The sequence below is a fragment of the Triturus cristatus genome, chromosome 1_1 (genome assembly GCF_964204655.1).
Source record: "Triturus cristatus chromosome 1_1, aTriCri1.1, whole genome shotgun sequence".
NCBI classification, from domain to species: Eukaryota; Metazoa; Chordata; class Amphibia; order Caudata; family Salamandridae; genus Triturus; species Triturus cristatus.
Window position 1 is genome coordinate 9,215,554 of NC_140579.1, and position 15,865 is coordinate 9,231,418.

At 44.9% G+C, this 15,865-nt stretch overlaps 2 protein-coding genes across 3 annotated transcripts in view; one reads left to right on the forward strand and one right to left on the reverse strand.

The window, feature by feature from the left end:
• The window catches only part of MRPL10 (mitochondrial ribosomal protein L10), a 64,351-nt gene that overhangs the window by 2,108 nt on the left and 46,378 nt on the right, over positions 1-15,865 (forward strand). For both annotated transcript variants that reach the window (XM_085608973.1, XM_085608884.1), the window contains exon 2: positions 13,274-13,449. In XM_085608973.1, the coding sequence (XP_085465099.1) occupies positions 13,339-13,449 (111 nt within the window). In that variant the 5' untranslated portion in view covers positions 13,274-13,338. The remainder of the gene's footprint in view (positions 1-13,273; positions 13,450-15,865) is intronic.
• LOC146869105 (uncharacterized) overlaps positions 1-15,865 on the reverse strand; it is a 233,915-nt gene that overhangs the window by 956 nt on the left and 217,094 nt on the right. The window lies entirely within an intron of this gene.

Here is a 15,865-nt window from a genome sequence, read left to right on the forward strand (position 1 = left end):
CAATGAAATAAAGTATTTGCCTAGGATCACACAATGAGGACCAGTTTATGGGTCAAGCGCATTACAGTTAGGTCAAATGCAATATTCAAGTCACTAGGCCTGCAGGCCTAGTAACATTTTTATAGTTTTTGGAGGCCTGGACCAGTCTGCTGACTGCATGACTTAGGGACGGGAAGTTGGTGTCTGCTCCCTGGAGGCAGAGAGCTTCATTGGAACCCGTGGCAGAGATCTTGCACCTGTGCATATGTGTCAAATGTATTTGCAAGTGCAGCAGAAGCTGTGGAAGCAATTACGGAGGATTTGCTGCAATAGAGGAGGTGCCAGCATTGGGGGTCAGTTAGAAATTGAGGTTTCTGGTTGGCAGAGTATACACCCTGTCCAAGCAGGAGCCACAATCCTTGTCAAGGTAAGTTAGATAAACAACCTAAATTAACCTGCGCTCACCCTCTGGTAGCTTGGCACTGAGCAGTCAGGCTTAACTTAAGAGGCAATGTGTAAATAATTTGTGCAACATTTTAATTACAGTCACATAGGGAAAACACCACAGAAAAGACTCCACACTAGTTTAGAAAAATAGAGAATATTTATTTGTTATGTTATGGTGAATTTATACAGCGCACAAATACTCAAGAGTGTCCTGGCGCGCATAATAACCGTAACCAGATGAAACGAGGAATTTAAAACAGCTGCTTGAAGAGCAAGTCTTTTAGTTGCATTTTAAAAAGTCTGGGGGCAGGGCATTCCATGCCATAGCTGCTTTCACGGAAAAGGACTGGCCCCCCATCCGCATTCTACGGAATCGTGGGATCGCCATCCGTCGTTGGGTGGCAGAGTGCAACGATCTATTGGGGGACATAGAAAGCACAGCGCTTCCTGATGTACGATGGCCCAAGGCCATGCAGGGCTCTATGCACCAGGGTGAGGGCTTTAAATTGCACTCTCTGGGCCACAGGAAGCCAGTGCAGATCTCGTAGATGCTGTCTTACGCTAGATCTTCCAGAGATGTTAAACGGAAATCTAGCTGCGGCATTCTGTATGGTCTGTATTTTTTTTGTGAAGATATCCTGGAATATCAATATACAGAGCATTGGCATAATCTATGCGGGAGAGAATGAGAGCACGTGCGACCCGTTTCCTTGGCCGGCTTTGGAAGCAGGGGGAAGAACCTTCTTAAGGATTTAAGAGTGGCAAAGCAAACTCCGGTGTGTTTCTTGATTTGCTCTGGAAAATGCAGGTCTTCTCCAAACCAGACCCCCCAGATTCTTTGCTGGAGCACCCTCTGAGTTAGGTCGAGGGAAGTCTGGGGGCCACAGAGTTTCTTTGAAAGCAGGCGGAAACTGACCATACAGAAGGACCTCCGGCTTGTCCTCGTATTTGATTAAAACAAGACCAAAACGACAAAACCCAATTAGTAGAAGTTGAGATATGAATTTGTAAAGATTAAATCCCAAAACAGTGCTCAGAATTCAATAGCGCTAAAGGGTTACTTGTGGTTGCTCTAGACCGGGGTAAATCCAAAGTTCCAACCACGATGGAGGGCGGGTGCCGGCACCCACACAGGGCCCACTGAAAAAGTACCTTGTATGGAGCAAGCGTCTGCTTCAAGGGCTCCCTGTGTCAGTTCCGATTCACGCAGTCAGGTTGATGCATCAAAGTTGAGCCTTCCAGTCGGTGTCCAAGTATCGGTGTTGTGTCGGAGTCCAGCCTCGCAGTGGCATCTTCGGATTGGCGCTGCATCGTTGTTGAACTTTGCAAACGAGACCCACATCGTCGTCGAATCTTCACTGCGTCGTTGTCCTCAGGGCACTGTGTCGGTTTCGATCAGCACAAAGGGGGTCACTGCATCGATTTTTGCAGATAACAGCTACAGAACCCACTTCTGAGGTCCAGGACTGGAGGGGCTCCTACGACAAGGGTACGACTCACAGACGGCAGAGACCAGCAGAGTTGAAAGAAGTATTTTGTGACCCTGAGACTTCAGAGAACAGAAGGCAGGTCAACAAACCCTTGGAGAAACTTCTCACTCTCAAGCAAGAAGCAGCAGGCCAACACAGCAAACCCGGTAGCAAAGTGTCAGTCCCTCCTACAGCAATCGGCAGGCCAAAACAGCAAAGCAGTTAGCAAAGTGGCAGTCTATCCCGTAACACAGCAGGTCTTCTTCGAGGGAGGATGTTTTTGGTTCCAACAAAGTCCTGATTTTATTCAGTAATAAGGGTCCAGTACTTCTACCCAAATGTGCCTATGAAGTGGGGGAGACTTCAAACAGGCCTTTGAAGATCACAAGGTCCCTGCCTTTTCTTGCTCTGGCTCCAGACTCTTTGTGCAGAGACAGGCACAGCCTTATTCAGGTGCAAGTGTCAGCTTCTCCCTCCCAATCTACCTCAGGAAGGTCTATCATCCTGTTGATGGGCCACCACGATGCAAATGTCAATACGAAATAGGTCGCACACTGCTCGTCATACCATGCAAATGTCACACCACCAGCTCCCTTTGTGTGACTGTCTAGAGGAATGCACAAATCCCAGCTGTCCCCCTACCCAAACGTGTATTCAGGGATGAGCAGAGGCACAGAATGGTTAAAGTAAGAAAATTACAACTTTCTTAGAGGCATTTTCAGATTTACAATTTAAAGTGCGACTTCAACATAAGTTGTGAATTAAATTGTAAGTTCAGAGACACTAAACTCTAAATCTCTGTCTTTTCCCAATTGGAAATAGACTTAAAAGATATTTTAAGGCAATCCCAATGCTAACCAATGGGTGATATAGGCTTTGCAGTAGTGAAAAACGAATTCAGCAGTTGTTCACTACCAGGCCATGTAAAACTCAAAAGTACATTTTTAAATACACTGCACCATGGCCATACGCTTCCTAGGGCCTACCTTAGGTGTGACGTATTTGTAATTAAAGGGAAGGTTTGGGCCTGGCAAGTAGGTTAACTTGCCAGGTCAAAATGGCAGTTTAAACGGCACTCGCAGGCTGTGCAGTGGCAGGCCTGAGCCATGTTTAAAGGTCTACTGAAGTGGGTGGCACAATCAGTGCTTCAGGCCCACTAGTAGCATTTAATTTACAGGTCCTGGGCATATATAGTGCCCTTTACTAAGGACTTATAAGTAAATTAAATATGCCAATTGTGGATAAGCCAATGTTACCATGTTCTGAGTACAGAGCATATGCACTTTAGCACTGGTTAGCAGGGGTAAAGTGCCCAGAATCCTAAAGCCAGACAAAATAAAGTCAGAAAAGCAGGAGGTCAGAAGGCAAAAAGTGGGGGAAACCACTCCAAGTATGCCAAGTCTAACACACTCCTTTCAGTTCAGGCGGAAGGTTATGAACAGAGTCGACAAAATAAATAATTTACATACTGTTGCATATTACACTTCTTCCATTTCTAAGTGCTGTAAATACCAGGTATTAACTAAATTTATAGTGACTACATTTTTTGACATTGGTGGATGAAAACCTTAGTTGGCTTACAGAGATTCAGACGTGTGATCCACAGGTCACTGTTTTTCTCTGCTGAATGTAACACAAGTAGTTAACTGATGACTGGATGACCTGACATAGTTTACCAATTCTGGGGGTTCCTTTTTAGGTCTCGCCTGAGCCAGCGCATGCGTTGCTCTGGCGAGACATTTAGTAACTGGGTTTTCAAAGTGCTACCAAAGGCTTTTGCTGGCCTCAAGCGTGCGGTTACGCGTGCATGAACGTGCACAGCTGCCATCTGGCTTTCTGTAATGGCTCATTAAGCCTTACAGCCTTAAAGCGCGTGAATCCCCTCCCCCCTCCCTTCTCCCACTCCCTCCTCATCAGCTTCATTTTCCTTTTCATTCTCCTCCACCCCCTTGCTCTTTGATCTTTCCTGTTCGTGTTCCCCTTCTTCCCGCCCCCCCTTTGTTCATGTTTACTACATCTGCAGCGTTCCAATTTAGCGTACTCTTCCATACGCTTACATTTTGCTGCAATAGCTGTATACCTACAGAACAGACATCTGTCTCTCTTTAGAGTGCCTGTCATTAAAGCATTTATGGAGGGGTTTAAAAGAATCATTCCTCCAAGACTTCCACATGCTCCAGTGTGGAATCTCAGCATTGTCCTTACCAGACTCATAGGTCCACCCTTTGAGCCATTACATAGATGTGAACTACAATTTCTCACTTGGAAGGTAGCCTTCCTCATAGCTATCACATCACTGAGGTGAGTAGGTGGGCTTCAGGCACTAACCATGGAAGAACTATTTTTACAAGTACACCAAAACAAAGTGGTTCTTCGGACTAACCCTCAATTTCTACCAAAGGTCATTTCTGCCTTTCATATCAACCAATCTGTTGGCTGTGTTCTTCCCTCAACCAGATTCTGTGGCAGAATGTGCTTTGCACACTTTAGATATGAAAAGAGCACTACTTTACCATGTAGAAAGAACTAAACCTTTCGGCAACACAAAACAACTGTTTGTTGCTTTTGCGCCGCCACATAAAGGCAAACCTATATCAACATCAGGCATTGCAAGGTGGATAGTCAAGCGCATTCAGACATGCTATGCAAAAGCAAAACGAACACTGACAATTCCCCATAGAGCGCACTCCACACGCAAACTAGGGGCTTAAATGGCATTTTTAGGGAATATCCCCATAGATGACATGGTCTACACCTCACACATTCACAAAACACTATTGTGTAAATGTGTTAGCAAGACAGCAAGCTAGTGTGGGCCAAGCAGTTTAACGTACACTATTTCAGACGACTGCAACAGCTACAGGTTAGCCACTGCTTTGGGAGATAACTACTGTATAGTCTATGCAAAGCATGTGAATCTACAGCTCTACATGCCAAGAACAGATGTATACTGGGTAAGTAGCATTTCCTTACCCATCATAATTGTTCTTGCTTCGCGCTTATCTTCATCATGCTCTAAAAACATTTAAACTAATATCTTCCTGGAAATAAGCAGTAAATGCAATATTTCACACAGGAATACTATGTGTGGGGGATCGCTTTCTACAGAGTACATTTTCAGTCTTTTACGTGCAGGCTTGCTTCGCCTATTGTGGGTTTAACAGTCTCATCAGAATATGGCGGCACCTCTAGAGGCTGCTTAGAATGAATGGACTAGCTGTTGTCATAGAACACGTCATGAGTGATTTTTTTTTTTTTTTTGTAAACACATTTTTAATAACTTTTCAGGTTAGCAATACAATTATATAACAGTGTGAAATCATCCTCATCTGACTATTCCCAATGTAGTTTAGAAAATATCCCTTCCCAAGGGTGATCTTGCCGGAAACATGTACTTACAGTCTTTTTCCATATCCCCGCTGCTAGCTCAGTTGTTTCTTACATAGTATCAGTATCTTATGTGACATTGCGTACTTTAAACCTTACAACTCTTACGCGTTTTCTTAAACTTACCCCAACTGCACCCCGCTCACTACCCTCCCACCCAGCCATGTCTCTTTATTCTTTTACCTGCCCAGTCGGTTGCCGGGCATCACAGTTTAACTTTGAGAGCTGCTAAAAGACACTCGGGGGTCTTCCTCCCATCTCGGTGGGGGAGGTTTATCTAACATGGGAACATTGCGTTTATTAGGCCTAGTGCAGGGGAATCGGACATCCTCACCGTGGTCTTCTCCCTCCTGGTCACTTCCTCCCACTGTGTATCGGGGTTTTTTAATAAATCAAGCAACGCTGTCCATGCTCTTTCCAGCTCCAATGATTTCTCACTTCCCGTTCGTTTAGCTATTTGCAATCTAACAGCATTTTCACATTCAGCCCATTTAATGAACTCTTTTTTCATCTGGATACACTAGGGCCAGTTCTCGATTTCCAATAGCTGGTGATGTCTCTCTTAGCCAATACTAACCCGAGCTCTTGGAACGTACTCGTTATCTTGCTTTTAGCAGTATGGGGGAGCCACTGCAACAGACAGTAATCCGTAATATTCACTATTTCTTTCTCAGTCACTTCTGCCAATATTATGGTTACCTCCTCCCAGAAGGCCCCTGTGTTCTGGCAGCTCCAGAACATGTGCAAACAAGCATTGGCATAGCCAATAGGTCTCGCCTTTGGAACCTTATAAGTGTTTAGTCATGCAACAGTTAATGTTGTTGCACCAAGGATATTGTGCTGCATAACCAAATACTTATAAGATCCCAAAACAAGACCTATTGGCTATGCCAATGCTTGTTTAGTTTTTCTTACTGTAATGTTATAGCTGTGATCAATGCATCTGTGGAGACTTAAATGTGGCTTTTTTCACCCGGGACATTGGTTTGTGTTGATTTGGCCCCCTGGGTTCGGGGCAGTAAACACGGAAAAGTCCACTAAGAGCTCTCCGCATTTCGGTCTTCAGCTCGTCTTAGTTGTTGCTGAAGCAGCGCTGACTCAGAACAAGTGCCCGTGTCAAGGGTCAAACAAGCATTGGCATAGCCAATAGGTCTCGCCTTTGGGACCTTATAAGTGTTTAGCCATGAAACTGTTGATTTGTTGCACCCAGGATATTGTGGTGGATAACTAAACACTTATAAGGTCCCAAAGGCGAGACCTATTGGCTATGCCAATGCTTGTTTTTATGTTGCGTCTAAAATTAGCTGGTGACGTTGAAGGGCTGAGGTGAGTGATATTTGGAGTTGCGTCTCCAGAGCCGATGCTCGGCTTCCGCCCCCCCAGCTGCCGCCTCGCTGCTGGCAAGTAATAGGCTTGTGCTTTATTGCCCTCCTGTGTAGCGTTCCACTAAATTTAATTCAAAACTGTATCATATAATTTAGATTCCAAATGAATCGATACTCGTAACGCAGCCACCGTTCACCGGAAATGTGACAAGGCCCCAATATGAAAGAGTGAAGGTCGCAGTTTGAGTTTCCCCCAGGGTCAGAAAGTGGTGGGGGGAGGGGGCTGCCCTGGGCAGACCTTTGCTTTGCATCTGAGGTGAGACACGGTTAATTTGCTCTCAAAATGCATCCTAGATTGGTGACCGGATTTGCAAACCTCAAAGGGGGTCCAGCTGAGGAAATAGAAGTAGGACTCCGGTTTGACAGACTGTGGCACGGAATGACAACAATCCTCACCGATGTTGAAGGGCTATTTAATAAAGTTGAGCTTTCATGGGTGTGTTAAACAAACTTCACTCTTAAACCTAACCGGAAGTAACAAAAGTGCCATGCTTGTAACATTCACAAAGATAAAATAAATGTACGTTTGGCATTCTTTTTCATCACTGACAGTCAATTACGGATGACTCTGTAGAATTTGCACGTGACAGCAGTTATCAGTGTTCCTTTTTTATAATCCTCTTTATTTAAATCCTATTGGCAACTTTCCATAAGGCGAAAGAGCACTGAAACATTTGGAAATGTCACGCAAAACAGAAAAAAGGTCAAAAGCGTACAGTGCCTCTCCGAGGTTGTCACATTTTGTGAATCATCATATAACCTATGCCGAGGAGGTGGTTTTGAAATACCTAATGAGATGTACAAATAGATTCACTGTTCTGTAAAATTAAAATAATGTGCAGTTGACTGCTTTTAGAGTGCGATTATACACTAACAAGAAGATACTTGTAAACTGCTTAACACTTTGGGTTAACCACACGTCTGAAAAAGTGTATTGTTTTCTGCCCAGTGTGTTTGCAGGGAAGAGAGGGTGGGAGGGACCTGACGGGGAATTGTGAGGAGGGAAGAGGCCAAGGGTGAAAAATACACGGTGAGAGACCAGTGGAAAGGCAGTGATACACAGCACTACAGAAACCGGGGAGGGGAGAGGCATGAAGCGTGGGAGAGGCGGGTGAACCGTGAGGAGGACAAATAGGACATAGAGAGCACCGGGGCATTAGGGAGTGACAGACACCGAGGAGTGAGTAGGGGCAGGGAGAACACAGAAGGAAAGGGGCGGGGGAAGTGGGGGGTGGAAAGGGAGAGATGGAAGCCTCGGCGCCCCTCGAGCTTAGGAAGTAGAGCCGAGAGGAGTGTGGGCAGAGAGGAGGGGCTGGGGAGAGAAAGGGTACAGTGAGGTGAGAGGAAGGAAGGAGCAAGAGATTGGGAGGAAGGATGCCGAGGGAGGCGGGGCTGGCAGACTGAAGCCAAAAGGAGTGAGGAGCAGAGTGGGGGCCTAGACATGCGTGAAAGTTAATTGAGGAGTGCGCGCGCGACGGCAAAAGGCAAAAATCAGGCTGGCGAGTGGTGTGGGATGTGCGGGCACCATGACGAGAGAGGAAAGCCAGATGGCGCCTCTGCTCATCATTGTGCGCTTAACTGCACGCTCTATGCCAGCCAAAAGCGTGTGGTCGGACTTTTAAAAGCCCACACACTAAATGTCTCGCCGGGCAGTTCATGCGCTGGCTCAGGCGAGACCTAAAATTAAATGAAAAATGGAGGGCAAGGGGAATGGGAGGGAGGTAGAAGAAACAGTACCTGATAAAAGCGGATTCCCACTAATAGAAATTATTCTGCAGTTTAGCGGTGCTCCTGAGCAACAAAACAGAAGTGATGTATCAGGTTGTGAACCAATTAGCAGGCTGTAAAGAAGGTCAATGCTGGAATCAACCAATGGTAAGCAGAAGGTGGGATTACAGTCCATATAGTGAATATAAAATTTCTTGCACACAGCGCATACATGCTGATGTACGACCTAAAAAACGAGGAGAAACAAAATAGTATTCCTCCTGGTTGCGCTACTCCTACTCCTTCCATGGGGAAGCATAGGATTCTGACACATTCACAGCTTTACAAAACTTTGTAAATCTGGGAATGTCTCAGGTTCAATGGATGTTGCGTGGGAGCATCCTAAGCAACACCCATGGAATTCCCCTGTCACTCAGAACAATGCGTGAAAAGTGCCCATATTTGCAAGGCCACGAAAAGTCACGCAGGGTGACTTTATGTGGCCTTGTAAATATAGGCAGGCCCATTGCACCTCCAGTGCATCAAAAAATGTGACGCATCCCCAGCGCAATGGGCTTGTAAATGATGCCCTTGGAGTGGAGTCCGACATACGACGGCAATGGTGAAAGTAAATAAATAAATATCTGCCACCGTATGTCGGACTACACTACCCCCTCACCCAGCCCCGCTTCACCGCCCCACAGCGTTACCTCTGCGAGCCGCCACTGGACCTTTATCTCTCAAGGTTGTTGTTCTTTAACTTTTAGAAGCACCCTAAAACAATGCCCTGAGAAAGAACAGATCTCCTTGATCAAAATTATAATCTCTGTCGGCAGTAAATCTTTATTGGGATATTAATGACAGAATTGTAATCTTAATGTCTTTGGGGGGTCGGGCAATACGTATTTTGAGGGCAATATGGAAAAAAAATCTATTGTACTGATCATTTCTTGATAATTCATTACCTCTGCGATATCAAACAATACTAAATGATATGCCAAACTATAACAGGGTCACCAACAATTGAAATATGTCTTGCCCGGGACCCCAAACATAGTTAAGAAGACACAGAGTAGAAAGACTGAGTGGAGCAGTGGCAGACAGAGGGAGAGAGGTTTAGTGAGAGAGAGAAATACAATAGCCAGAGGTCAAATAGAGAGAAAGTTCACTTTCAGAGCGAGCGACTTGGAGGGTGGGGGCCCTGGGCAATTGCCCACTTTGCCCATGCGTTAAAACGTCTCTAATGACTGTGTAATACTGTATCTAATGTCAACATTAACACCACATGCCAGTAGGTATGACTTGATTTCTCCATCAAGCCATCCCAGAGTGTAAAATAAGTTTTAGCGCCACATTTTGTGTCTCAGGCTGAGTGCCCAGCATCCTGGTCATTAGGAAGTCATGAGGTTTCCCTTTTGGTAATGCTAGGCGATCACTTCTTTTTCGAGGACTTACAAGAAACCCTTTTATACTAGCTAAAAATTCGAGATTTAATATATTTTTATTTGCTGTCTGACAAATGCCCTGCTACAATATTTCACAGGTTTTTTTGATCCTATGTAAGGTTTATTTTTATATCGATTCACATAGTGCTCAAAGCTGTGTGCAGACAGAGATAGAATTTCAAAAACGTGCATCCTGTCAATCACTCCCATATATTCCCAAAATGTGCTGCTTAATCGCAATAAGTGCAGAAAGCCCTCTCATGGTATCAGGCGTTGTTCTGAATTGTTGATGACGTGTATAATGTTACAGAACAGAAAAGCTGACCGAGAACCTTGACAGTAATATTCAGTTGTTAGTTTTAGGAAATTTTGCTCAAAATCCCGTTTTTAAATCCTTACTGAAATATTGTGAGAGTGGTTGCTGGCGTATAGTATACCCACGTGGATAAAAAGAAATAATTGGATATATTGAGCGAGACCACAAGTTATACCAGAGACATATGGCTCATTTTAGAAGTCTGCAGTTTATGAAACTCATCATGATTGTCTCCATCTCTGGTCTGTAATCTTTCTCAGCACCTAGTGCTGGAATTCGGTTAATGAGACCTACCACATGAAATACATTTTGATATTAAAGTGATTAAGTCTTGACCTTTCACCTCATGGACAACTAGACGTGCTCTTCATGTTGCTGCACTTTATTTAACCTGGGTTATAATTTCCTTAGGTGCTCTGATGACTTTTATGACAACCTGTGCAGAAGTTCCCAGCTTCTTTTCAGAGTAGAATTATACTGGGCTGTGCGTGAAATGTCATGATGATGTGTGAATGCGTCGACCAACAAGTGCAGATAAGTATGTTCTTGAAGATAACACCATTGTCAAGAATGCCTGTGGGGTTAGTGCTCGGAATGTGGAGTTTCCAATGCTATGTTACTTGTTGTATAGCAATGACAACAAGCGCCGCGAAAATGAAAGTAATCGGAGAAGCATGGCGCGCGCGCCCGCGCACATGCACTGTGGGTCTAGGCTGGCCTGGTAGCACTTTTTGGAGCCCTCTCAATAAGTCTCGAAGAGCATCGCTGACGCGATAGCTCAGGCGAGACCTAAAAATCAGCTCCTATTGTGTGACATCGTGGACATGCTGCTGTTTGCATATTGAAATATTTATTGAGCTTATCTGGGGTAAGGTAGGCTCTGTGTAGTACATAAAAGTTTATCAATTGAAACCGTGCATTTCTAGTACTTTTCCACGCTCTTTCCACCAGTATCCCCCAATCCTTATCCGCTATGGACTTGTCCAGGTCTGTTTCCCACTCTCCATGGATCTTAGTCAGGGGAGGGAGCGTTGTATATGTAAGTCGCCTGTACAGACATGTGACTGCCATAAATGTGCCCGTTGCAGTGACCATATATTGACATCCCATTGAGATTCGTGGCTCAGTGAGACCGTCCCTCCAGTGTTTCCTCATGTCTGCCGTAAGGGCTGTGTGCAATAGAAAGTCTCCTCCCAATATATCGTGACGTTCCCTGAGGTCATTGAATGGGATCAGCGTGCCCTCCTCATAAAGGTCCCCTATCGTAGCTATTCCCGGATCCGCCCATGCTCCCAACCTATGCCAGTCACCTCCATGGGGGAGTGCCTCACACATAATCAGTGGGATTTCCGGTGCGTATGGGTGTTTCATCTTGCCCCTTCTCAGGCTTCTATTCCAGCATTTACGTGCTGTTCTGAGGTCCGTGGGGAGGTCCCTGTCAGGGCAAGGAAGTCTCAAAATTATTCTCGACAGGAGTCGCAAGTCTGGGGCCTCTCCCCTCCTTTCTTCAGAACCCTAAGTTTATCCGTCACCCATTTCATGAGCCATTGCAGTTGTGCAGCTACGTAGTAGTGTTCAAAGTCAGGTGCTGCTAACCCTCCCTCTATTCTCGGCCTCATAAGTGTATTGAGTGCTCCCCTCCGTCTGCCGGGTCCCCCCATATGAACGCCGTCGCCAGTGAATTCAGTTGGGAACACGTCATGAGTGATGTCCTTTATGAGGTCATAAGCAGTGCATGTTGGGGGCACAAGTTATAGTTAGTGCTGCTAACTATAACTAGTGAATTTCTGTGGTTTTTTGTCAGTGAATATATATCTATATCTATCTGTATCTTCCTTGTAGCCAGTTTCTTCAGCCATTGGTCTGTTGTTCGCCTATTTCTTCCTCCAACTATAACCTACACCATGGGACAAAGGCACTGGCAGAGCCTTGTGGCGGTAGCCAACACCGGTCTTGTTGGTTTTGCCAGTGCTTGTTTTCTGGGGTAACATAACGGTATTTTCAAGACCAAGGGTTTCTTAGAATGTGGGCAAATGTGACAAGTAACGGAAGGAAAGTGTGGAGTTTATGGCAATACAAGGTGGTGCCGCAGGCCGTCTTGGCTCACAGAGCCTTTAGATGCACCTCAGCATTCGGAATACGCGCTCTGCTAAGGTTGATGCGGGCGACGAAACCGACTCTTGGAAACAAAGCGGACTCTTGTCCTTATCTAACTGGGCCCGATGCAGACATTGTGGCCTCTCATACCAGCAGAATTACTGTGGTAAAGAGGAGATTGAGCTCTAATGAAGACAAGCTACAGAGCCGGGAAGGAATGTTTCACGCTCTTCCTCGGGAACGCAAGATTAGCACACGCGAGGCTCAAGTGGCAAGTTCACAAGGAGCATTATTAGCAGTGAGCATTAACTGAATCCAGCTCTATTGAGCGAGTTGTTGAAAAGGTGATCTCAGATGTTAAAGACTGAGTGAGAAGGCAGCTCTGAGGCAATCACAGCTTTGCTAGCTAAGCCCCTGCACCGCGGGGGCTGCGGGGGCCTGTGTTACACCCCTGCTCTGGTTTTGTATGGGTCATTGTTGGTGTTCCACAGCTGATCATTGGAATGGTGGGAATTTATGAAAACATTGCTCTTCTGATCCTCTGTGCCCTCAATTATCTGCTCCAGGATGGCACCCTTCCTCTCTCGTCTGTCTTTTTTTAGGTATTCAGACGTGTAATAAAACTCATTTAATGTAATGAGCAAACTGAGGCGCTGCAGCCCAACATGTTGCACACATAATTAACCGCTCTTTTCTACAGCAGATTCTTCTTGCTAGAAAATATCCAACTTTAGACACATGCTCCAATTCAGGCCATAGACATACTGCACTAGTCATCTGTCTTTTTGCGTCCCACTCAGAACTTTAGTAGCTACACAATCAGGACCCTCTACACCTGTATTACACCTCTTGTACACAGTCTGTCCCACCATCTAATATATGTGGGACTTCCAGACCATCGACCCACAGCCTGATCTATATGTTTATGAACTGTATACTCCAGCAGAAAAGTATTAAATGTTTTTATCAAAGGACAAATTAATGTGTTCACCCTGACCTTACAGTGTCTTCAGAATTGATGCTTTTGTCTCGATTTTCTAGGCTGTTTTCCCACGGTTCAGAGTGTTCGACATGGCTCCAAGGCAGTCACTCGCCATCACAAGGCCATGCACTTCGAGCGGCAGAAGCTCACGGCTTTGACTCGTTATATCCCTCCAAAACCCGCCGTCCCAGAAAGATGCATTGTTCCCAAGAAGAAGCCATTTGATGAGGAGAAGGTATGATGTATTCATTAGGATTTATAGTAGATCAGGTAAGGGAGTTCTTGCTCAGTAATTCTCACTCTTAACAAATCCTTTGTACCAATATTCTAGTGTTTATTTTGCTAAGCTATCTGCAGTGAACTTTCAACAGACAGATTGCATAAACCTTTATGATAATTATGTCATACTTTCTTTCTTGTAATGTCCTTGAAACAACCTTTAGAGACTCCCAACTCTGAAATGAGTGCCAGTTGGAATCAAGAATGTTGGATGAAAGCCAGTCGGCTTAATTGATTGTTTTATGTACACATGGTGATTTGCAATTGGTTACATTTTGATCCTGGTTTTTCCAGGCCCTCGCTGCCTTGAAACCTATTTCCAGTAGCTGGATCTGTACTTTGGGTATAATACAGGAGTAGACGAAGTGGACCATGCGGGCTGAGGTGCCACGACCTGTACTAAGAGCACAGACTTGATAAAGCACGATCCATACTATAGACTATAGAAAAGGCTGGTACTGGACTCTGAACACAGACGGCATAAAGCAGTCAACGGTTACACTTCAAGAACAGATTGCATAGCGCACGAGAGCATGCAACAGTTGGACCTTGAACATGCAATGCAATACAGGAACTGCCTGGCTCTTTAGTGCAGTTTGCAAGGAGCAGGTCACTGTGGGATCATAGTAAAGACTTCACTGAACATGCAACAATGTGACACAGAACAGAAACTGCACTCTGCAAACACCGTATGCAACATACTTCGGTCCCAGATGCATCATCTGAACGAGAGACAGTCAGCCTGGATCTCTCTGCTTTACCCAGTACTGACATTTCCTGCTCACTTTTGGAATGCAGGCTTCTGATACGCTGTGTGACTCTCCATCCAACATACTAACATCCCCTTAGATTTCTCTATCTCACCCTCTCCTCTTGTAACTGCAGAACTCAGAAGCAGGGGCTGGGTGTCCTGGCAAAGGGTTCCAACCTGGGGATAGGCGAAGCATTCAATCAACAGGTCTAGGAGGTGCTTCTTTCCAACGATGTGAAGGAGGAAGACACGGGGATCTTTGTGGCAGGAAGTTCAATATTTTATTGGACAGGCAATATGTTTCTGGTTTTAGTGGTACAAATAGCGCCTTAAGGAGGTGAGTGAATAAAGCAGTGCCATACTCAAGTCTGGATATGACGATGGCTTGAACCACGTTCTGTAGGTCGGATTGCGGATCTCTCCATGGAATACGCAATTTGCTTGCAGTTAGTCTATCCTTATGACTAGCCAGCCACTTTGATTATCACCCCTTGCCTTCCTGCCATCATTTGGATTGAACCCAAAGACACTATGTTCTGCACTGCAGATTGACCCTGTCACCTCACACATTTTCTCTCCCTCGGTCACAAATTGTTACTTTCACAATCCATTCTCTCCGCTCTTGAGCTTACACATACCGCTCCATATCTACAACAATAATTTAATTGAGCAAGGAACCAGTGGCTGGCTACGCATCTTTTTTTCTATAAAATGATTGAACACTTAATTCCGCTGGTTCACCGTCTGCTATGTCCCTGATACTGCTACATAGCACAACTTGTTTTCTTTTACACATTTTTATCTCTTGTACTCCTACTGTTCGATCACACCCCCTGCAAATAGTTGTCCACCTATGAATAGGTGTCCAAAGAGGCATCGTTTCGTTCTCTCTCCTTGTGTCACTGCGTGTGAGCGACATAAACTTCTTCACCTTATTATATCTCCTTTGAGGCTTAAAATACTCGCATTTTCTCTTCCCCTGCAATCCATCACCTCCAACATGAAGTCTTTAATTTCCCTGTTTCGTGGCTGTGAAGCATATTTGAGCCCTCCACTTCCGCATTCTGACCCTACAAAACAGAAAAATATCTACTTCCCAGCAACCTCTGCACACTCTGTTATAATCACCTGGATCTTCTTCTCTCTGCCCCCCACAGTCACACTTATGCTTTGCCACAGTTTCTTCCCTTGCCAAGATTCTCAGCATATTATGTCACTCTCCTTGAGGCTGGCGGCCCTCATCACTTTCCTGTCACTACTGTCAGGTTGCTTCTCGCTACTGAAAATGTGGATAATCACCCCACATTCTTCAGCAAGCTGCTCAACTCTCTGATTAACGCCAGTCATGAATAAAATTGATTATTGCAACACTCTCTTTCATCATCAAATCAGCTTTATTCGGTGCAATACAAGTCACCATAAAAGCAACATAAATTACTAAAAATATGATACAATACATTCATCGCTTATTCAACCTAACATTTTAAAAGATACATTTAAAGTATCTTCACCAAGATAAAAAGCTCAATTCATAATAAAAAAGGCCACAAGGCGTTGTTCATATTCACATAGACTGCTACTTTCCATCACACATTTTCCATTGTTAATATATAAAAAAAGA